The sequence below is a fragment of the Leucopleurus acutus genome (assembly GCF_964270905.1).
Source record: "Leucopleurus acutus genome assembly, chromosome: 3".
In the NCBI taxonomy this organism is placed as follows: Eukaryota; Metazoa; Chordata; class Mammalia; order Artiodactyla; family Delphinidae; genus Leucopleurus; species Leucopleurus acutus.
This window is the reverse complement of record NC_139145.1, coordinates 148657449-148681156: the sequence shown is the minus strand read 5'-3', so window position 1 is coordinate 148681156 and position 23708 is coordinate 148657449. Positions and strand designations below refer to the sequence as shown.

At 38.5% G+C, this 23708-nt stretch overlaps 1 protein-coding gene across 1 annotated transcript; it reads left to right on the top strand.

Moving 5' to 3' along the window:
* Window positions 1–829: 829 nt before the first annotated feature.
* On the top strand, window positions 830–23143 carry TARS1 (threonyl-tRNA synthetase 1). Its single transcript, XM_082837419.1, has 19 exons — window positions 830–955; window positions 4608–4688; window positions 6482–6672; window positions 9815–9938; window positions 11234–11355; window positions 11854–11971; window positions 12590–12654; window positions 12739–12817; window positions 13867–14013; window positions 15363–15461; window positions 16484–16650; window positions 17627–17789; window positions 17892–18029; window positions 18389–18466; window positions 18585–18685; window positions 18786–18890; window positions 20445–20517; window positions 22062–22176; window positions 22616–23143. Exons 1-19 carry the CDS (start codon window positions 938–940, stop codon window positions 22762–22764), a joined length of 2133 nt encoding a protein of 710 aa, XP_082693545.1. The 5' UTR covers window positions 830–937; the 3' UTR covers window positions 22765–23143.
* The last annotated feature ends 565 nt before the right edge of the window (window positions 23144–23708 follow it).

The following is a 23708-nucleotide window of genomic DNA, read 5'->3' as shown; positions in this document are numbered from 1 at the left end:
TATAAACGAGCTCATTGTGCTTCTGATTTCAAATCAGCAACTGTTTTAAATTGGCTGGTAAACGAAAATAGAGCCATTGGATTACAAACACTGAGACCTCTGCCTGAGAGAATCCCTGGGGTCGGCGTGGTTATTTTCTTAAGCAAAAGATTCGCTGCATTCTCATGGGCTCTGTGGAAATGCTCCCCGATAGATTGGCGGTGGCGGGTACAAAGGAATGTCCAAGGAAGGGCGCTCGCCCCTGGATCACCAAGGCTTGGGTCTTGGGAACGCTGGAGTGCAATAAGGAGGGCTCGGTCGATTCACCGCCACAGACTTCGGGGCCCTGAGTAGTCCCCAGAACTCAGCAGTCACTCCAGGTCAGGTGGCGCCGAAGCAGCAGCGAACTTCGGCCTCTATTCCGGTGTTCATCCCACTGCCAGGGATGGTATTCAGCTTGCGGAGATTTACCGGAAGCTCAAGACAGCCCCTCTTCTTCGCTACGGTGGCCGAAAAGGCCCTGGAATAATAAGCCAAGTCAGACTGAAGAAGGCGCACGCGCATTGCGGACTTCTGGGCTCTGGGAAAGGCTCAATACCTGACGGGCAGAGAGTGCAGGTTTACCGTCTGTAGTTTCTTCTCCCGCCCTGCCGCACCCTGATTTTCTAGAAGGGTTGTCGCCCTACGAGCTTGGTTTAGAGAAAGGAGGACCCGCCATTCCCCGTTGTCAATTAGCTGCCCGTCATCCATCAGGTTAGGAGGCGGAGTTTGGGCGCTTTCCTGTTGCATCAGCAGGTCCCTCCCGGGCCACGTGGCGCAAGCGCAGTGTTCCTGGGTGTTCCAATCCACCTCTGCCTGGCGACCACTGTCCTTTCCTCCTGACCGAAGTTTTGGGGTTTAGTTTTCTCTTAGTGGTTTGCCAGTGTCCGAGGAGAAGGCGAGTAGCCCTTCAGGGAAAATGGGAGACGAGAAGTCGGTGAGTGGGTTGAGTGGATCCTGGAGGCCGGGCTGGGGCTCTCCTGGTACCCGTGTTGCCCAGCCGGGGGAGGGAGGGGGTGGAGGAACCCGAGGGGGGCGATGGAAATCCCGGACAAGTCAGGGCCCTCTTTGGAGAGGAATCTCAAATGGATAAAGCAGGACGGGGCTTAAGATCGTCTCTGGGACCATCCTCTTTTTGTAGATGAGGACACTGAGACCTTGAGTGTCTTGCTCAGAGCCACACAACTAATTAGAAGCCGAGACAATTAGAATCTAGGGCTTCGGACTCCTAGACTAGGGTATGTGGCTCTCTTTCGTCGGGAAGAATGTTGCAGAGCCTCATTTACTTTTAAAACCACGTACGGGTAAAAAACCCCAGTTTAAGGAAGGGAAAACCAAGTCATCGAGATCTGCCCAAGTTTTGGGTGGTTTATAATAAATGGTGGAGACTGGATGACCCCAGCTGACAAACTCTAGAAAAGTTACACACTTCCCTGCGTGGTGGTGGAGGCATGCCTTATACCATTCATAAATGCTCATTTCACCTCTGGACTTTCCCTTTAGTGTCATAATTTGCTTAGGAACATCTTCCCAATCCTCTTCTGTGTACCAACTTTTGGGTTGAAATTTTAGATTGCTTTTACGTTGACATATAATATGTAAACTCGCCTATTTTTGTTTTGTTTTCATTGGAAGTAAAGAACAGTTGCCCATCACAATTTCACTTGTTATAGGAAAGGTGAAATGGGCCTCAGGGTTCCAGAGAGATCCATTTTAACGCCCTGGCTCTACTGTTTACTAGCGATGTACAAATGGGAAATTACTTCCTTTGAGCCATTGTTCTCATTTGTAAAATGGAGAGGTATTTAGAAGACAAAAAAAAGTGATGTTAATTTTCTTCATCTTTACCATTATTCCTGTTCATTTAGCAAATATCCGTATGACCAAAACCAAAAACATTTAATCAGAGAAATAGAATTATTTTCCTCTCTTTCTGTTTTAAAGCTATACAGGCAGACTTGCAATTAATTTTTACCCTCTTTTTTAAAATAAATTTATTTATTTTATTTATTTATTTTTGGCTGCACTGGGTCTTCGTTGCTGTGCGCAGGCTTTCTCTAGTTGTGGCGAGCAGGGGCTACTCTTTGTTGTGCGCGGGCTTCTCGTTGAGGTGGCTTCTCTTGTTGTGGAGCACTGGCTGTAGGCGCACAGGCTTCAGTAGTTGTGGCACGCGGGCTCAGTAGTTGTGGCGCACGGGCTTAGCTGCTCCGCAGCATGTGGGATCTTCTCGGACCAGGGCTCAAACCTGTGTCCCCTGCATTGGCAGGTGGATTCTTAACCACGTCGCCACCAGGGAAGTCCCTTTTTACCCTTCTTTTCACCTGATATATTTGACTACTTACATTAATCATACAGTATGGTGAAGGCATACAGGTAATCTTATAATCATGTTGGTTAGTACTTGATTAGAATGGACTTAAGGTGTGTTCATTGTTCATCTATCGACTATAAATGAACCTTCAGAGTTCATTAAATCGCGAATACCTGAGTGGGGCAAGTGTTAGCTCAACATGAAATTCGGAGTCATATTTTAAAAATTTGTTTTGTTTTTTAAATTATACAAGTCATAAGTTTTATGAAATTGAAAAGAACAATCAGAATGTCCACAAGGGATAAATGGATAAATAATGGAATGTTATTTGGCAGTAAAAAGCAGTGAAATACTGATACGTGTAACATGGATGATCTTGAAATCATTATACTAACTGAAAGAAGCCAGTCACAAAAAACCAATATTGAATGATTCCACTTATATGAAATGCCCAGAGTAGGCAAAACTGTAGAGACAGAAAGATTAGTGGTTGCCAAGTGCTGGGGAGAGGGGAGAACAGGGAGTGACTGTTCATGGATACATGGTTTCCTTTTGGGGTGATGAAATTGATCCTGGTGATAGTTGGGCAACTGTCTATGCACTAAAAACCATTGAATTATATGCTTTATGTGGGTGAATTTTACGGTACAGAAATATATCTTAATAAAACTTTAAAAAAAAATTCAAAGATCAAAAAAATATGTGAAACAAAAGTCCTCCCGTCACATCCCCAGTTCTACCCTCAAAACTCCTTCACTGCTGATGATAACATCCCCACTTAGAGCTGACCACTGTCAACATCTGGGTGGGTATCTTTTTTTCCTGCCACTTGTAGGTTTTCTGAACCTAGAAAAATCATCTAACTTTTAAAAATTTAATCTTATCTATAAAATGGGAATAATAATGGTAGTCATCTCACAGTGTTTCTATGAGAATCAGATGTGATTGTGGAGGAACTTTGTAAACTGTAAAACTTTATGTAGTGAAATTTGCATTAGGATGTTTCTATCTGAGCAGTTACAAAGAAGTAAGTAATTTATTTCTGAGAAGATGCTCTTTGGAGTATCCCATAATGTGGTTCCGTGTTTCTCGACCTCAACACTCTTGACATCACGGACTGGATAATTCTTTGTTGTGGGAATCTGTCCTGTGCGTTGTTGGATGGTGAGCAACATCCCTGGCCTCTACCCACTCTCTGCCTGTTGTACGCACCACACTACACCGCCCTCCCACCTTCCCGCAACTCCCCACCCCCGGTTGTGACAACTGAAAAGGTTTCCAGACATTGCCAGGTATCTGCTGGGGGCAAAATTGCTTCTGGTTGAGAACCACGGGTAAGACCAGTTCTTGCCATTGGTTGCCTTTTTGCACAGGACTTACTGTAAAACTTTCTATGACTTCCTGGAATTGAATTGAATTCTAATTGAAGTACACATCTTTATGGTAACTTTTAGTGCTTGCTTCTGTCTAAGCCCTCATCTGTCTTAACTGACAGTGTTTCCTAAAAGGTTTAGTAATCTTCTCTCCCTCTCTCTCTCTCTCTCTCTCTCTCTCTCTCTCTCTCTCTCTCTCTCTCTCTCTCTAACATTTCCAACAATAAGTTTCTGTGTACACCTAGAACAAAATTTCCTCCATTCTCAAAATCCAGCCTGTTGAAATCTTCTCCATCCTTTAAAGTCCTTTAAAGCCCTAACAGTTACTAGTGTCTTAGCTTATCTGACATCTGATCAGAGTACTACAGCTGTGTTCTTTTCTCCTTCAGGAGTTTCTCACATATGTATGCCTTAGTTTCCCCAAAGAGATTAAGTTTGCACATGGTAGGGATTGGGTCTTATGTTTGCTTCTTCTACAGGGTTTAAAAAAAAATACTGTGAGCACAGAGGCTCTGGGTAGTACTTGTGGGATGGATGGATATATATTGCATTAGATTTTTTTTTCTGAAAATACTACTGAATAAATTGCATGCTTCTTGTAGCTATATATTTAGTATATGTCCATTTAAACCTGAAGCGAGAGTCATGTGAACAGGTAAAATGAATGAAATTTGAGGACTTGAATATTATCAAGTAACTCTTCTACATTTTTAGGGCTTGTCTTTATTGTAAGTTGTTAACTTGTCTTTGACAGTGGTGAAATTTTCTAGTCTTTCAAAATCAGATTTCCACTTAAAAAAAAATAGATGCTAAAATAACATCCTCAAAACTTTTCTGGAGGCAGCATGGATGGGTGTCAAATGAGATTAAAATGTAAAACCTTCATGCCTTTGTTGCTTATTTAGGTAGGTGCCAGTGAAGAGAAACGAAAGGAAGGAGGCAAGAAGAAGAACAAAGAAGGCTCTGGGGATGGAGGTCGAGCAGAGGTAAATGTTTTCAGGGCTCTGTCATCAAAGATTGACAGAGGCAGGGAGCTGTCTCAGACTCATCCTATGCGAGATTCTAATGGGTTTCGTGGCACTAGATGGAAAAATCAGGGAGAAGAATTAGGAAATTCTGAGAGGGGGAGAAAGACTTGCAGTTACTTGTTATTGAAAAAGGAAAACAACGGAAGTATGATTGTAAAATAATCTGTGGGATTAGATATTAGAACAAAAGTTGGTGAAAAGAGGACTGTGGTAATCAGTTGCCAGGTCGAATGCTAGCTGTCTGACCATTTCATTCAATGAGACGTTAAGAGACTTGGTGTTTGGGCTTTTACTGACTACAACAGAAACCAAAGAAAGCCTTGTTCCTTCACCCCATTAGTACCGTTTCCAACTGGACCTGCCACTGGAGTTTGATTTTAAGCCAGGACAAATCTCCTTGCTGCCTCTCAAGTGTAGAGAAAAGGCTTTCAGTTCACCAGGCTCACACTAAAAGGAAATTGCATTTCAAGAGTCATCCCAGAATTGACCTGGTTCCTGGGTCTTGCTTTAGGAGGCAGTTAAGCTTGTCTTCCTACTTAGATTTTGAAGTTGAACTGCTGTGAACCGTGCTTGACTTTTTGCTTTTGTCATTGCAGCCGTTTTGTTAGAGACTCTTTAGAAAACGACCAGAATGCAAGACAAAGGAATAGGTTTTTAAGAAGTATGCTATAGCACAGTAAAGTGACTTTAAAGAGCTGTTTTTATAAATGTTGCATTGCTAAATTTATAGTGCTTCCACTTAATTTAGGGTAAGTTTGTAGGTGATCAAGAATCACTAAGTGTTGCCGAGAGCCCTGGATAACCGCTTCTGTTGTGTTGTGTCCATTATATCCCACTGTAATTGTGGGGAATTGTTGATTGTGAATTTCAGAATTTGTAAGTAAGTAAAAAATGGCGTATGTTCCCTAATTTCGTTTTTGTACTTTCAATGCAAGTAGTACATGCTGTTCTGTTACAGCTTGAGATTTAGCCTGGAAATAGGAAACAAAGGGTATAATTAGAGGACTTTTTGGAATAGAGAATTGTGCATGTGACATGTGGTTGATTATATATGTTTTAAATGATCTGTCTGGAAAAAAAGTGTACAGTGAGATGTCGAAGACCTTTCTTCCTCCTCCATGCTCCCATCATCTGTGTACTTGTCTTATTCCCCTTCTAAGGGCAGTGGGCAGTTCTTACTCTTCTCTTGCACCCGCAGAGCCAGGCACAGAGAGTATCTGCTCCATGAACGTTGAATAAATTAAGTTTGACACTAAGTTCTTCTGATCAGGAAGTGCCAGATGGACATGGAGATAAACAGCAGTAAGATACAGAGGGTCATGTGGGTGGGTAGGACTGTAGTGATGTCAGAGTATGTGGGACCAGGTAATGTGCTTTGGCCTGAGGGATTCAGAGCAGGGTTGTAGAATGATAGGCTTTGAGCTTTTAGTTAATTTATTGATGCTTCTTCATTGGGGATTATGGACCCCTGTGACAATTTAATGAAAAGCCCCCAAAGAGCACCCAAATGACTAAAGAAAGGGAAGGACTGTGGTCGGAGGGAATTATAAAGATATTAAGGCTCTTCCGTTTAAAAAACTGAAGGCCAAGAAAAAATATGATTGAAATGAGAAGGAAATTTTGTATAAGGGAAAAACAATAAAAGCACTACTTCATACAAGGTAAACTTTGTTTATATTATTTCTTCCACTTTTCTAAAAAGGAAAGCAAGTGTGTACTGATTATTTATTTCTTCATTTGTTGTCTTGCAGTTGAATCCTTGGCCTGAATATATTAACACACGTCTTGAGATGTATAATAAACTAAAAGCAGAACATGATTCCATTCTGGCAGAAAAAGCAGAAAAAGACAGCAAGCCAATTAAAGTCACCCTGCCTGATGGTAAACAGTTGGATGCAGAATCCTGGAAAACTACACCGTATCAAATTGCTTGTGGAATTAGGTATAAGCTATACCTGTCTGGACCTTCTGTTGTTTGTAGCTGAACTTTTTTTTTTTTTTAGCTTGCCAAGTTTTATCCTCATAATATTTTTATGTTCCTGTTCAATGTTTTTATTGTTTAATTTACCTTATTTGGGATTTTTAAAAAATCAAAATAATGTAGAGCTTTACAGTCAAGATTCAAAGTTAATATCTGAAAGAGTCAACTTCGGTCTTATTTTACAAAAGATTTTATATAATTAGTTCTCCTACTTTGATCATAAAATGTCACATAACCAACCAGAGAGTACTTCACCTATTTTGACTAAAAAGTCTCAGTTTTAAAGTTAAAAATGAAGGTAACGCATCTCAAAATGGGAAAATTAAGAAAATAATATATGAAATATATTATTAAACTATATATGAAATATATGAAACTAACACGTGAAAAAATGTACTATTTTTTATAAAAGCTAGTGTTAAAACTTCTGTCGGGCTGGGGAGAAGTTATTTCAGGTAACTGAGAATTAGATGCATACTTTGTAATAGAGTAAATGCTTTCCTAATCTAATATGATTGGGATGAATAGTTGGTAAGTTTATCAAAAAAATGATAAAGTTGGGAAGGCATAAATTGATACATGTATCTTCTACCAAGTGTTGGCAAACTGGTCATAGCCTGTTTTTGTACAGCTCAAGAGCTAAGAATCGTTCTTATGTTTTTAAATGGTTTGAAAAAAATAAGACAACTAAGAATATGCAACAGAAACCATGTATGGCCTTCAGTCTAAAATATTTATATGGCTCTTTACAGAAAAAGTTTGCCAACCGCCATTTAAACATTTTAACTTAAAACTTGTATATATTCATTTATTCACTAATATGTATATAAGGCCAAAGTTAGGGGGGTGGAGTGCTAATTAAACTTTTACATTATCTTAACACACTTGAGAAGCCATCTGAGTGCAGAAGCCTTCCAGATTTTTATGTAGTTGTTTCATCCACACCTGACTTGACAGTATTTTTTTAGTGACTTCCCTTTATCAAGCCTTCCCAAACATTCAGCTTGGTTTGAATGTAATTCAAACCAAGAAACTGTAATTCCCTCATTGTATTACTTATATATTTCTATTTATTTATAATAATTACATATTGAGCTGAAACAAATGAAATCATATATGAATTGTCAGAAATGGTTGATTATCATCAATTTCATATTGTTGAACCTAAGACATAAAATAACAAGTGGATAAACAAATTTGGGAACCATCACAGCTGATTCTTGGTAAGCCTGCTATGCAACTGGTGGGAGTTAGGCCCACAAGCTATGTATTCGTATATGCCGTGGCCTTCTTACAGAAGGAATGGAATGTTGCTGTTAATCTGACAAGTACTTCTACCTAACATACTTCTGCCTTACTCCAAAGGAAGTAAGTAAGAAAGTTGTAATGTTAAGCAAGTTTCCATGTGAGATCATAAGTGACTAGATAGACCTTTAAATATCAGTTCAGCCTTTCACCTGAGAGATAGTTTCGCAGGTGAGGTTAAAAGATTCCTCCGTTGTTGCACAATGAGACTGTAGCTGTGTCAGTACTAAAATCCAGGCTCCTGTTAGTGCAAGAACTTTTTCTCTACATGCTACCGTATTGTTCTTCAGATTATGTTGTAATTTATCAAGTGGCCCATTGGAAAACTAATTTTCTCTTTTTTTGAATTAAAACTTTTATTGCGGTGTTAAGTGTCATAACATATTAGTTTGAAAATATTTGAGGCGGGGAAACTGCTAGCCTATTACAGACTGTCATTTCTCTAGCTGCACATTCACACCTATAAGCTGACTAACCTTACTCAATTCTGCTCGAGCCCCGCAGCTTCCTGAACGTCTCCTAACTTATACCTCTGCTTGCATCCATGCCCATTCTCAGCATCTGAAGCGCCATCTCCTCTCCTTTTCTTCCCGTCCAAATCTTTTGATGCTTCGTCCCCTCATTACTTTCTGTTTCAAAGCCTGTCCAGACTTCTCTGCACTGTGCTGCCTTCCCCTCCTCAGAACTCCTGCGACTTCTCCACTTGGTGGGTCTCACATCTCATCACTTGAGGAGAGAGTTGTCTTTTGTACTGTGTACTGTACATTTAGATGACATTTTTATCCGTATTATAAAATGTTTCATTAAATAGTATTTCACTTCACCTGTATATTTGTTATAACTAATATCATCTTAGGCATTTGCAGAACTATGAGATTAGCATTGCTTCTCAGAGGAAAGATCTGTTATAGATTTCAAGCAGGATAAAAGCAGAGAGGTTATTTAGAACCATCTCCACCCCCCTTGTTTTCCTTTGGGATCTGAATAGCTTGGCTTTATGGAAAACTAATTTTGGAGAAATTTAAAGATAAAATACTGGAAATTGTTATTGTTTATAACAGTTGCCATGTCTGCTTAAACAAGAAGCATTAAATGAGGTCAAATAATAGTGTTCGGAATTTTCAGCATCTTCTAGTTATACTCTTAGGGACTTTTTTGAATTTTGTCACTTTTTCATTTTATTTCAGAAAGGTAAATGTACATCTATATATAATATACAGGCATACCTCAGAGATATTGCGGGCTCAGTTCCAGACCACCACAATAAAGCGAGTATCACAGTAAAGCATGACACACGAATTTTTTGGTTTCACAGTGTATAAAAGTTGTTTACACTGTATTGCAGTCTATTAAGTGTGCAGTTGTTTGTCTAAACAAAAGTACATGTTGTAATTTAAAAATATTTTATTACTAAAAAATGCTAACTATCATCTGAGCCTTCAGTGAGTCATAGTACTAACATCAAAGATCACTGATCACAGATCGCCATAACAAATACATATAATAATAATGAAAAAGTTGGAAATACTGTGAGAATTAACAAAATGTGACACAGAGACACAAAGTGAGCAAATGCTGTTGGAAAAATGATGCCAATAGGCTTGCTTGATGCAGGGTTGCCACAAAAAAAAAAAACAAAAAAACCCCTGCAGTATCTTCACAGTGCAATAAAAGGAGAGATATGCCTGTATATAATGTTTATTTTCCTGTTCTTGTTCTCAAATTAACTGTTGTGCTGCAGAAAATTCTTTTTTAGAGTCTTGTGTTTTTATACATGTGTGTATGTTTTTTTTAAAAGTCAAGGCCTGGCTGACAACACTGTTATTGCTAAAGTGAATAAAGTTGTCTGGGACCTAGACCGTCCTCTGGAGGAAGATTGTACCTTGGAGCTTCTCAAGTTTGAGGACGAGGAAGCTCAAGCAGTAAGTTTTTATTCAGATTCACATTTGCAGACTTCTCCAGCTTATTACTAAAGCCAACGGGTGGCTAAAGTTGATTGATGTCTCATTGTCATATTTGAAATCTTCGTTTTGTCTTTCATGTAGGAAACATAGTAAAAGTGCTTGTCTTATAAAATTAATAAATGCACTTATTCAAGTTTATTTTTACTGTAGATACTTCAGTGGGGAAAAAGTGCTGGGAATTTTATTAAAAATTGATTAAGCAAGTAAAAATTGTTTTCTGCATTATTAGTCAACACTTAATCAAGATGCATATATTTAACAAACTCGAGCATGATTTAAAGTTCTCTTCCTATTGGGCAATTGATTTCTGTATTTTTCTTACCTTAAAATGGCGATCTGCTGAAAGCACTGTAAAAGTCAATCTGCATTTGATGGCAAAGTTTTCTCCTTATTTCCCCATGATGGAATACCATATAAGAAGAAGTAAAAGACGTTGTTTTAGTGACAGTGGTTTACTTATGTATGTGAATCAGTGGCTTTCAAATGTATTCTGGAGTCCTTAAGTTTTTTATGAGAATTTAATTTTACTCATTATTTATTTATTTATTGAAGTATAGTTGACTCACATTATTAGTTTCAGGTGTACAGTTTTTATGAGAATTTTAAAAATCTTTAGTTTGGTACCTTATTAATTAATCTTAAAGACATTGCTTTGGGTATATTCTGTCTCATCTGAATTACCACCTTAAAACCAAGTACTACCTTTTGATTTCAAGGCCCGTATGTGGTCCTTGGTTTTATAATTGTACTGTAGGGTCAAGTTGTACCATCTTAGTTTTGTTTGGGGCCAATAAGAGAAAAGCAGATATAATTCTTAAGTGATGTTCCACAGCCAAGTGGAAGGCCAGAGCCAAGTTCCAAGCCAACTCAGATATTTTGAGTCAGTTCCAGGGATTGACTCAAAAGATCCCGGGGCCATGGCAGTTAATAAGACAGTCACATTGTGAGTGCCTGTTGTTTTCAGGAAACAAAATCCATCCCGTTTAATTAATGATGCTAAATTTGTATTTTAATTAGTTTGAAAACAACTAAACCAGATAATTTCTAAGGTACAAATACAATTCAGTAATTAGAATCATTTTAAATTATGTTGGCTCTGAATGGAATCACATTGCCATCTATCGATGTGTAAATTTAGGTTTTCACGTCTTGGGTTTATTTATAATAAACTTTGTATATCTTTCAAAACAAACAAATTAATTTACAGCTTGTATGCCCAGACTCAAACCATCCCATTTTTCTTTGATTTTCAGGTATATTGGCACTCGACTGCTCACATAATGGGTGAAGCCATGGAAAGAGTCTATGGTGGGTGTTTGTGTTACGGTCCACCAATAGAAAATGGATTCTATTATGACATGTACCTTGAAGAAGGGTAAGTTATGTAACTGGATAAAGAAAAATTAAATCTGAATTACTGTGGGTCCATACATTATTTTTAAAGAGTTCTCAATTAAGGAGGAATGATATAAAACTTATTGCTTCATAGTCACCAAGTATTCCCACTAACAAAACTTAAAGTGTTGAAGTAACTCACGATGTAGTAGAGAGCTCTCTTCTAGATCAGTGGAGGTGGAACCCTAAGCTATGTCAGGAAATAAAATGAAGCTTGGACCTCTCCTGTTCTTTAAACCCGCTTCTAAAGTTAGAGGAATGTTCACTAGTTGGAATGGTCTTCATGATGACCAAGGTCAAAGCCACTGAAAATATGAAAATAGTTTATAAAAACTGTCTAGTTTAAAATTCTTAATAAATAATGCAGGGGTCTAATTTTTTATATTGAAACCCTTGAAGTATTGTAAAGGAAGGTTCCCCCAAGCTGCGGTGTGAGTGGGATGGAATGGAAAGAGATTAATTATATTTTCTTCTTCAGGGGTGTGTCCAGCAACGATTTCTCTTCTTTGGAGGCTTTATGTAAGAAAATCATTAAAGAAAAACAAGCTTTTGAAAGATTAGAAGTTAAGAAGGAAACTTTACTGGAAATGTTTAAGGTAAATTGAATTGTAACATGGCCTCCACTTTGATTTCACTCATTAATGTTACTTACGTAAAGTACATTGGGCTCTACGCAGTGCTCTGTGGTGACCTAAATGGGAAGGAACTCAAAAAAAGAGAGGATATACGTATATGTATAGCTGATTCACTTTGCTGTATAGCAGAAACTAACACAACATTGTAAAGCAACTACTCCCATAAAAATTAATTAAAAAAAATAAAGTAGGGCTTCCCTGGTGGCGCAGTGGTTGGGAGTCTGCCTGCCGATGCAGGGGACACGGGTTCGTGCCCCGGTCTGGGAGGATCCTGCGTGCCGCGGAGCGGCTGGGCCTGTGAGCCAGGGCCATTGAGCCTGCGCGTCCGGAGCCTGTGCTCCCAAGCGGGAGAGGCCACAGCAGGGAGAGGCCTGCGTACCGCAAAAAAAAAAAAAAAAAAGTACATTGGGGCTTAGTGTACTAAGTTCTTTAGAAAAATTTAACAGTGTTTTTAAAGCATGAAATACGTATTTATATTCATACGGTGATTAGATGTACTTTGAATTGTATTTTAGCTATAGTATTTAGAAGTAAAAATTAAAGGATGGTTATTTAAAAAATAATTTTTCCTATTTTCAGTACAACAAGTTCAAATGCAGGATATTGAATGAAAAAGTGAATACTCCAACTACCACAGTCTATAGGTGAGAACATCAAGTGTCATTAAATACCATTGGTGTATATGTCTTTTTAAGTCTATGTTAAAATTCCTTTTAATTTATCTCTAGGTGTGGCCCCTTGATAGATCTCTGCCGGGGTCCTCATGTCAGACACACTGGCAAAATCAAGACTTTGAAAATACACAAAGTAAGCAATGTAACTCTGAAGGTGCTATATAAACGTATTTGTATACTAAAGATGCATGTTTAAACTTGCATTCGTTTCTCTTTTCAGCATTTTTCTCTTGCATATTCAAGGGTGGATTTTTTTCTCGTGCTGTCTACTGACCGTGGGCACTACGTGCCACTAGCCTTTTTTTTAACTGAAATTCTCTCAAGCACTGACTGAGTGACTCACCACTCATCACCAGAGCCCACGGGGATGGAGATTTGGAGGATGTACAAAACCACAGTCACGGGCCATCGTGGCTCTAAAAGCTTTGAGACTCACTGTAGGAGTGTGTGCTCTTGCCTTTTGTATGTCTAAGGTAGTAATTACCCAAGTTGTTCTTTTTTAACCAAACTAATCCTGCCAGTCAGATTTTTTTTTTTTTGGCTGGTTGGTTGGTATTCCATTTTTGCTGAATCATCTTGTGGGAGATGCCCCTGTAGTCAGTCGTGTTCGTGGAGTTGTGGTGTGAGTGGGTCTTGAGGGCAGGGCAATTTCAAGGGCATTAAGCAGCCAGCTTTGTGCTGTGGAATGAGTACAGCCACCCTAGCAAGGCCTCAGCAACTGAGATGCTTACTACATGTGCACTTTTTGTGCCATTTTTCTTGTCATAAGGACTAAATATGAATTTGACTCATGATGTGACTGAGAGAGAAAACGTCTAACTCTTAAAATAAATGAGATATTTAAAAGTTTGGGGACTTCCCTGGTGGCACAGTGGTTAAGAATCTGCCTACCAATGCAGGGGACACGGGTTTGAACCCTGGTCCCAGAAGATCCCACATGCGGTGGAGCAACTAAGCCTGTGCGCCACAACTACTGATCCTGTACTCTACAGCCCCCATGCTCTGCAACAAGAGAAGCCACTGCAACGAGAAGCCCATGCACTGCAAGGAAGAGTAGCCCCCGCTCGCCACAACTAGAGAAAACGCGTGCAGCAACAAAGACCCAGCACAGCCAAAATAAATAAATAAATTTATTTTTCAAAAAAATTTGAATATTATCTCATGATTATTCCTTCTTTTCAGAATTCCTCCACCTACTGGGAAGGCAAGGCAGATATGGAGACTCTGCAGAGAATTTATGGCATTTCATTCCCAGATCCTAAAATGTTGAAAGAATGGGAGAAGTTCCAAGAGGAGGCTAAAAACCGAGATCATAGGAAAATTGGAAGGGTATGTTTAAAAGACTAATGATGTGTGTAGACTGAGTTTTCTTTATTTTCATTTGAATTGAAATTGTATTACGTACCAGGAATTTACTTCTGCAGAGATGCTGTAGCTTTCAGTAATTATTGTACTGTCTTGTGAAAGCTGTAAATTACTTATTCATTGTCCACATTATCTTTCTAGAGTGTGTTCAGTACTGCACAGAAGTTCATTTTGACTACTCCTTTTATTGAGAACAAATGCTGATGACCTACATTTTTCTTTAAAAAAAGTATAGCAGCATAGCAGCATTTCATAGAGCTGGGAGATGCTTTAGAAATTCCCTGGTCTCACTGACTTATTTTAAAGATGTGGAGGGCTTCCCTGGTGGCGCAGTGGTTGAGATTCCGCCTGCCGATGCAGGGGACACGGGTTCGTGCCCCGGTCAGGGAAGATCCCACATGCCGCGGAGCGGCTGGGCCCGTGAGCCATGGCCGCTGAGCCTGCGCGTCCGGAGCTTGTGCTCCGCAGCGGGAGAGGCCACAGCAGTGAGAGGCCCGCGTACTGCAAAAAAAAAAAAAAAAAAAAAAATGTGGAAACTTAAGTCCCAGGAAGATTCATCTGCTTGTTGCCCAAGATGACATAGCAAGTCATTGATGGATTCTGTGGTGTCCTTTTCTTTATTCTTCTACCCCTGACTGTTTTCTAAGCTGTCAGTTGGGTTTGGTAAAAATACTCCCTTCTAGAAGAGTGTTTACTCTGTGGCTGTTAGGTTGTGAAGTTTGAGCACAGGCAGCATCCACTGTCCTGTGCTGCTGACTGCCTGAAATAAGATCCAGCAGGAAGGAGGCCAGCAACAATTGGTGGGGTCCCTCCCTGAGGACTTGGGCATTTGGTGGGCAAGAAGGTAGGAGGGTGTGCCTCTTTCACCATGACCCAAAGTTAGCCAACTTCTTCTCCATCTTCTCTTTCATTATCAGTGTCTTTTTCTCAGTCTCCTTCCTGCTGTTCTTACTTTTAAAAAAAAAGAAAGAAAGAAAGAAAAAAAGGGAAGGAAGGAGGGAGGATCGTTGAGCTTTGAGGAATTAAGACTCTGAGAGCCCCTGCTGTGCACAGTAGAAGAGAACTAAGACCCTCGCTCCGTGTGACTCTTGGGTAAACTTGACTGGATTCGGGAATGTAACAGTCAGGGAATGTACTTGTGCTAAGTGGTAAAGCACCTGCAACACCAGAAATGTCAACATGCTTTCCTTGATTTGGGAATGGCACCAATTAAAATATGAAGCATCATGACCATATTCTGAACTCAAGAACCCTGAAATTTGTGTTGATATTATATACATATATAAACTTTCTTTTGCTTTCGTTTTACCCAGGACCAAGAACTATATTTCTTCCATGAACTCAGCCCTGGAAGTTGCTTTTTCCTGCCGAAGGGAGCGTACATTTATAATACACTTATTGAATTCATCAGGGTAAACTATATTCATTACTTTCTTCTGTAGATTTAAGACCTGTCTTAATAAGTTGATTTTATTAAATAAGATCTGCCAAAGGGAAAGATAATCTTTTGTTTGAGAAGAAACATTTCAAATAATAAATGAAAATGGACGTATGAGGTCTCATAAAATGTTTAAAAAATTCTTTCCTTCTAATACATGATCTTGTCCACATACATGGGTGTGCACGCATGAGACAAGCTGGTGAGCCTGCAGTGGGGCCTGTAACCCTTTACACAGGAGCTCTGTGGCTTTCTGACCATTCATTTGTATTTTCCTAGAAAAAGCAAGTTAATCTTTACATTGCTTTTTTTCTTTGTAAACTATGAAGTGTTTCAAGCATACATTTATAGAGAATAATACTGCCAACATCTCTGTACTCCCACCTAATTTAACACATAACTGCCTTGGGCTATATTTGCTTCAGATTTTTTAATTGAGGTAAAGTAATACATATATAGTAAGGGGAAAAAACCTCCCCTTTGAGAGCCCTTTCTGATCCATTTCCCTCCTTTCCTAGAAGAAACTACTGTTTAGAAGTTAGCATGGTTGGATTCTTTTTGTCCATGTTATTTTTACATCTACCCCATAAATATGTACCCTAAATTATAGTGTTTGTGTGCTTCAAACTTACATACGTGAAGTCTCATTGTATATCAGTCTGCACTGTGATTTTCATTTTAGATAGGTACAGATCCAGTTTGTTTCCAGTTGTTACGTATTAGTCTGTCATATAACTACCACAGTGTTCATTTCTTTACTGGGGGACACTGATGTAATTTCCCATTCTCCCGTATTACCAGCTGTGCTGCAGTAGCCTCCTTATGTGCATGTGCAGGCGCTTCCTCTTCGGTGTACACCTCCAGGTGGAGCTTCTAGATTATAAGATATACATCTTGAACTTTACTAGATAGTATAAAATTGGTCTTGAAATTTTTACTTCCACCAGCGTATAAGCATCTATTCCTTACACAGGCATTGTATTTGTTTTCTAACAGAGTGAATATAGGAAACGAGGATTCCAGGAGGTGATCACCCCAAACATCTACAACAGCCGACTCTGGATGACCTCGGGCCACTGGCAGCACTACAGCGAGAACATGTTCTCCTTTGAGGTGGAGAAGGAGCTGTTTGCTCTGAAACCCATGAACTGCCCGGGACACTGGTATTCTGCAATTTTGAGTTTCTAGCAAAGATTTTCTTGCAATCAGTCCCAGATTGTTTTCCCTCCTTTGAAAGTATTTTGTGAAAAACAAATTATGTAATCAGAAGAGTATTTAAATGCATCATCATTGTGGTGTTGTAACATCTTCTGTGCCCAGCTAGATCCTCAGATCTACAGATAGTCAAGAACTGGGGTAGCAGCAGTGAACAGGCAGAATACAGAACAGGGGCGACTGAATATGGGGCACAGCAGTGTTTTGTTTTTTTTTTAAAGAAACATGTATCAAAATCTACTGCTGATGAATTGACCTCCTTGGAAAATCTTCCTTGCCTTGAGGCCGCTCACTTTCTATCCTTGAAAGTTGGGTGAAGAGCAGCGTGGCGGCAGACTAGCGAGAGCTGTGGCTGTAGGTGGCTGAGTCATCGCTCCTAGCACTGCTCCCAGTAGCAAGACCTCAAGGGCAGAGGGCTGAGACAGAGGAGTCTCCACGAGGGGACTAGCTTGTAGGTCAGGGAACCAAGGTCAAGTTCATTCTTAGTTTTCCCAGATTCTTCAAAGTTTCTGAAGCACTTTCAGACTAAGAGGGAACTGAAGCACTTTTGAGAGCAACAAGAAAGTACAGACTTTAGTTTCTGCTGATATAAATGATTTGTATATAGCTAAGACTTTCTTTAAAATATGAGCCTTAAAGGCAGTCCTCAAATTAATAGAGATTGAGCACAAGGCTATGACTCCAGACTTATGGGAATACATTTTTTATTTTCTCTTAGTTATAGATGGTTGTATTATAATTTATTTGCTACTTTATTCATGCAAGTGCTTACACTGTTGTATGAAGCCCAGACTTTGAAAAGTGTTGTTTGTGTGAACAACTAGAACCAGCAGTTTTTTGACAGCCTTCCTTACAGTATTAGAGAAGCAGTTTTATTCTTGTGAAATTAAATATCAGTGGATTTTACTTTTCTGTTTTCTTTAGCCTTATGTTTGATCATCGGCCAAGATCCTGGCGAGAGTTGCCTCTGCGAGTAGCTGATTTTGGGGTGCTTCATAGGAATGAGCTGTCGGGAGCGCTCACAGGACTCACTCGGGTACGAAGGTTCCAGCAGGATGACGCTCACATATTCTGTGCCATAGAGCAGGTATGAGACGCTGGGGTGAAACACTTGGAAAAGAAGTGTCACAAAACGAGGAAAATTAATGACCACTGTGTCCCTGTTTGTTTTTTTTTTTTTAATTTAAAGATCGAGGATGAAATAAAAGGTTGTTTGGATTTTCTGCGTACAGTATATAGCATATTTGGGTTTTCTTTTAAACTGAACCTGTCTACTCGCCCGGAAAAATTCCTTGGAGATATTGAAGTATGGAATCAAGCTGAGAAAGTAAGTGGTGATTTTCAGCGTGCTTTAATATTATTTGACTGAAATTGGCTTGCGCCATAATGTGACAAAGCAAAGCCTCTTTAAATGGATAAAAGCAAAAGAAAATTGGAAATGGTTTCTAGGCTTGTATAAGCTAGTTTTTTTTCTCTATGATTTTGTATTTTAGAAATGGTTGAATGTTCTTTTAGTCATCAAGCTGTAACCTTTAAAGGGGTTTGTGTATGAGTATGTCTAGGTGGACAAAATGGTAAAACAAAGAATAGTGACACATGAAAGTAGTTGTAGTATTTTTAGTCTCAGATTAGGCTGGAAGAAGTTGCATTTGACCAGAAGTTAAAATCATTTTGCTTTATCCTTAGCAACTTGAAAACAGTCTGAATGAGTTTGGTGAAAAGTGGGAATTAAATCCTGGAGATGGAGCTTTCTATGGTCCAAAGGTCAGTACCGAAGTCTATTTGAGAGTAATATGTCTTTCATTTTTGCGTGAAGAAGAGATTACTTTAAAATAAGTTTTAAAAAATTCAACCCTAATACAACCCAATCTTTGCTTCTTAGATTGACATACAGATTAAAGATGCCATTGGTCGGTACCACCAGTGTGCAACAATCCAGTTGGATTTTCAGTTGCCCATTAGATTTAATCTTACTTTTGTAAGGTGAGTTTCTAGTGTCTGCTCTGAATATTCTTCTTCAAGGACGTATAAAGGAATATATATATATATATATAATAAAGCAAAACAAATCTTTTCTTTCTAGCCATGATGGTGATGATAAGAAAAGGCCGGTGATTATCCATAGAGCCATCTTGGGGTCAGTGGAAAGAATGATTGCTATCCTCACTGAAAACTATGGGGGCAAATGGTAATTTTTGTCATTGTTTCCTTCTCTTTTTGTCTGGACCGTGTAAATTGACTGTCAGAAATGTCTGCTGTCCAATTTAGCTATATGATGGAAAGGAAGAATGATTCTAGTTGGTCACTTCTAATTAATGATAAGTGTTCACTAAAAAGTAAGGAATCACAATCTAAACCCAAACTTTTTAGCTCTATGAATGTTTGTTGTGAGTAATTATTTTTATTTTAGCACTTGATTTGTTTGAATATTATACAAATGCTTTCTAACTAGGAATTATTATTCAGTAAGAAGCTTATTGTTTTGATTGCTTTTCAAGTAACTTTGGGAATTTATAAAAGTTTGATGTTTTTGTCTGAGTAAACAAGAGTAGGCTTTTAGCAATACTTTGTTCAGTGTTGCTGATCATAATAAACAAGTATTTTAGACTCTGTAGAAGCCAAGGTTTTTTTTCTTTTGATTGAAAGTACAGACTCCAAACTGATCATCCTTTTTGTGTCCTATTTCTAGAAGCTGATGTTTCTACTGGCAAGATATAAGCACATGACTTGCATTTTATTTTCTAAGCAGCTTTATCTGGGCCCACATTTTGTAAAGGCAGTTGAAAACAGCACATGGTTATAAAACACCCATTTTGTAGAGCCTGAGAGACTACACTGTAGTCATCTCAGTTTCATGTGTAATTTGGTTACTTCAGACATAGGGTGGGGTGGCGGTGTCATACTTGTAAATGAAATAAGCTAATCTTCTTTTAGTTATATTTCATGAAATCAGATCAAATGTGGGCAGTATTCTCTATGCACAGTCTAGAGAATAGGGGGATCCTCAGATAACTGCTCTACGAAACCTGTAGTAGGTGGGGGGAAAAGCCCACAGTTTGGGTAGAATTTAGTGCCTACGCCAGCCTTTTCCCTAATGTAACAAAACAACTTGAACATAGAGGAGTGACCAAGAGAAACACTGGCCTGTTGTGTGCAGCATGGGGAGGGGTTAGACACCTGAAATACCTGAAAGGTAGAATTGAGGATGGGGTCACCTTTTAATAATTAGTGAAAACACACTCATTTTTACCAAGTACCATCACCAGTTATTATCGGTTCCAATTTGTTGGATCCTGCAAAGTGGATCTTGAATAAACTGAAGGTACAGTCTTTGTCCCCCAGTGAAGAAAAAGTAATAAAATAACACTTGAACAAAATAACTTTTTGAGTAAAATAACTTGAATCACTAAATGTTTCTTAAACTACGTTAAGCCCTCTGGCAGCAGGCATATGGTGTTCTGTTACCTGATGTGTTGAGTTGTGGGCTGTAGTCCCTGCCCTCTGTTTGCTTTGCTATATCTGCTTAGCAAGACAAATCTTAGTTACAGGTTTTCCTGATTTAGGGTTAGTTTTCTCCTGAATCTCCCTTTAGTCCTTTTTGGATATTGAAAAAAAGCCAAGTTTTTTAAAGTGGCCCTTGCGTGTTTCAGGAAATGGTACTGAAGAGTAATCTAAGAATTGTGCCATTCTTGTTAAGGAAAGTGCCCAAATCCACATTAAATGTTTTTAATTTCTTCTAAAGGCCCTTCTGGCTGTCTCCTCGCCAGGTAATGGTAGTTCCAGTGGGACCAACATGTGATGAATATGCCCAAAAGGTAATCCTTAAGTATGACTTACTTTAAATTTAAGAGCTGTCGCTCAGCTTTTCAATCTCATGAACTACGTGTATTCTTGGTAAATCAAGCTGCTTGCCATATAGAGAAATGTTTCTATTTTCAGTCTTTGGTAAGCCTCAGTAGATCATATTACCTCTTTAATGCTTTTTTATGTGGTTCCATGGTTAGTAGACTTAATTTACAGAGTGCATACTTGTAGGTTTTAGTTTTTAGCATTAGTAAATAACAAATGCTTCAGTATGACATGTAAATTCAAATGCATAGTGCAGTTTAAACTGCTCTTTGACTTCAGTAATTTTGCTTTGTTTCTAATGCACATTTCTTTAATTTGAAACTTTTTTTCAGGTTAATGGCATGACAGAGCAATGTTTGCCTTACCTACCAAAAAGCTACCTTACTAACAGATGTACATATATCCATTCATACTTCATACCTTAAAGACTGGAACACTCTGTTCTGTTATAGCAACAATTCCATACTAAGGAATTTCAAATTATCAAAAGCTGATATTAAAAAAAGCATTGTTTCATAACTGGCAAAGTAATAAATTGGCTAGTTAAAACAGACAAAAATCTAAATATCAATGAATAACATTGTAACATCAAAACCACCATGTTTTCAGGTCATCAGAATAAATTGCACTCGGGTCTCAACTGTCTTTAAGAAATAAATGATCATTAAAACAGCTGATAGGCAAACCATTCAAGATATACTGTGTTCCTATTACTGCACATGGTAGTTTTAGTTAGAAATGATCAGAATCAGCTATGCTCCATGTTTAATGGATTTTACTTTATTGTATTTGCATTAAGAAAGCTCAAAGTCTGTATTAGTTAACTCAGTTTTCAACTGGAGGTAGTACTGACTTCCTCCTTTCCATCTGGGGGTGGAGTAGCGTTTAGAATTACGTGGGGTGGATTTTGGTTATATTGAGTGGACGGGAGGGTGAGCACTGCTATTGATACTTAATGACTAGAGACCACAGTTGTTAAACAGCCTAAAATTACCAGGCTTCCTCCCCAATTACAGAATAGCTCAACTCACATGTGCAGAGGGCTCGTGTTAAAAAAAAAAAAAAAGACACTGGTGCTTTATTCTTTAAAATAGGTTACAGTTGAGAGTGAAGTCTTATCCTAGCACTCTAATAAACTAAGTAAGAACCCTTCTGAAATTTGCATACTTATAAAATCCCAGGAGGTTCATTGGTTAATGATCACTAAGGCACAACAACCTATCAGTGAAATAAAAATGGTTCATTCAGATCTTTTTGTCATATTAGTGGTAATTGGTTGTCGGATGGAAAATTTAAGCTAGTTTATTTAATTTAATTCACAACTTATCTCTCGAGCAGAGTATATAGTTTTGTAGTTCTAAGTCACAATGATATATGCTTCAGTATATCTATTAACATTCCTTTTTAATGCTGGCATGATTATCCAAATTGTTTGTTAAATAAAAATATTTAAGATCAAAATATAATTCTGATTTTAGATCTGAAGAACCCTCTATCTCTATTTAAATAGGTACGGCAACAATTCCACGATGCTAAATTCATGGTGGACATTGATCTGGATCCGGGCTGTACGTTAAACAAGAAGATCAGAAATGCACAGTTAGCGCAGTATAACTTCATCCTAGGTAAGAAAGGAGACTCAGCAAAGAAAACCTGCCAACCTTTAGGAGAACTTGAAATGCTGAGACTTAGGCTGAAGAGAACTGCGGTTATCAGTAGTTCTTTCCAGTCCTGATCTCAAACTGTATGTTTGTTCCGTTGATGTAACAAAGAAACACTTTGGTTTGAAAAAGAGTACTTGAAAGGTTTGTCTAAAAATCTCCCCTTCACCTCCTATTTTTTCATGTGGTGAATTTTTATTAAGTTGGCTGGATTAAGTGACTTGGTAAACACAGCAGTTCTAGTCATTGCAAAATGGTGAGTTGGGGTTTTTTGTTTTGTTTTTTAATGACTAGATTTGGTCACCTGTACATTTTAATGAGTCAGAAGCTACAGGGTGGATTTCTGTTCCAATAGTCAATAGGAGTCCTTTCACCTAACAAAGCTTTGTGGGTTTTGGTTTAGTTGTTGGTGAGAAAGAGAAAACCAGCAGCACTGTCAATATCCGTACCAGAGATAACAAGGTGCACGGAGAACGTACTATTTCTGAAACCATCGAGTGGCTCCAGCAGCTCAAGCAGTCCCGCAGCAAACAGGCAGAAGAAGAATTTTAAGGAAGAACTTTGCCCAGATTGGCTCAATGGAAAAGGATGAGCATGTTTCCATAACAGTAACTGTACAATTGAAAACATCAGCTTCTACTGACCTTGGAATAGTTTGGCAGAGTCCGCAGACACGAATGCAGGATCAACCATGTTTGACCTAGACAGATTTTAGAAAATATGTATTTGAAGGAGTTAATTAAAAGTGACACAGTAAAGTGATTTTATTCATTAAATTTCTGAGCACTGGAATAAAAACATGAGGAATGCTCTGATGTAATGTGGAAGAATGTTTTTGTAAATTTAATACAGCTAAAATAAAATTTTTTTCAAATTTGATTAATGGAAAAGAAAGATTAGAATTGGATTATGATCTAGAAATAAAAACTTTTATTCACGTAAGTTTCAATTGCTCTGTCCCTCGTGTCCGTACAAACCTACCTGGAACAAATGGCATGATTCAATACTTATCTTTCATCTTTTATAATACAAATGATGTAAGTTGGGTGGAGGGGTAAGATCTGTAGTGTACTGCTGTTCTCAAACTGGGGTATGAACCAGGTGCCTGCTTCTCAATCACAGGGTGACATCGCGTAGGAATGTCACTTAACTGTTTTGCGATGCAAACCTTTTAAAACAAATTAAAACCAACCATGAAGCTAATTTAGAGTAGATTTGCACAAATTTTTAAGAAGAAGGATGAGTCTTCAAAGAAATGCATGTTCATAGATGTAGAGAACAAACTAGTGGTTACCAGTGGGGAGAAGGAACAGGGGAGGGGCAATAATAGGGGTAGGGGATTAAGAGGTACAAACTATTAGGTATAAAATTGGCTACAAGGATATATTGTGCAACACAGGGAATATAGCCAACATTCCATAATGAATATAAATGGATTATAACCTTAAAAATAGGGAATCACTATATTGTACACCTGTAACTTATATAATATTGTA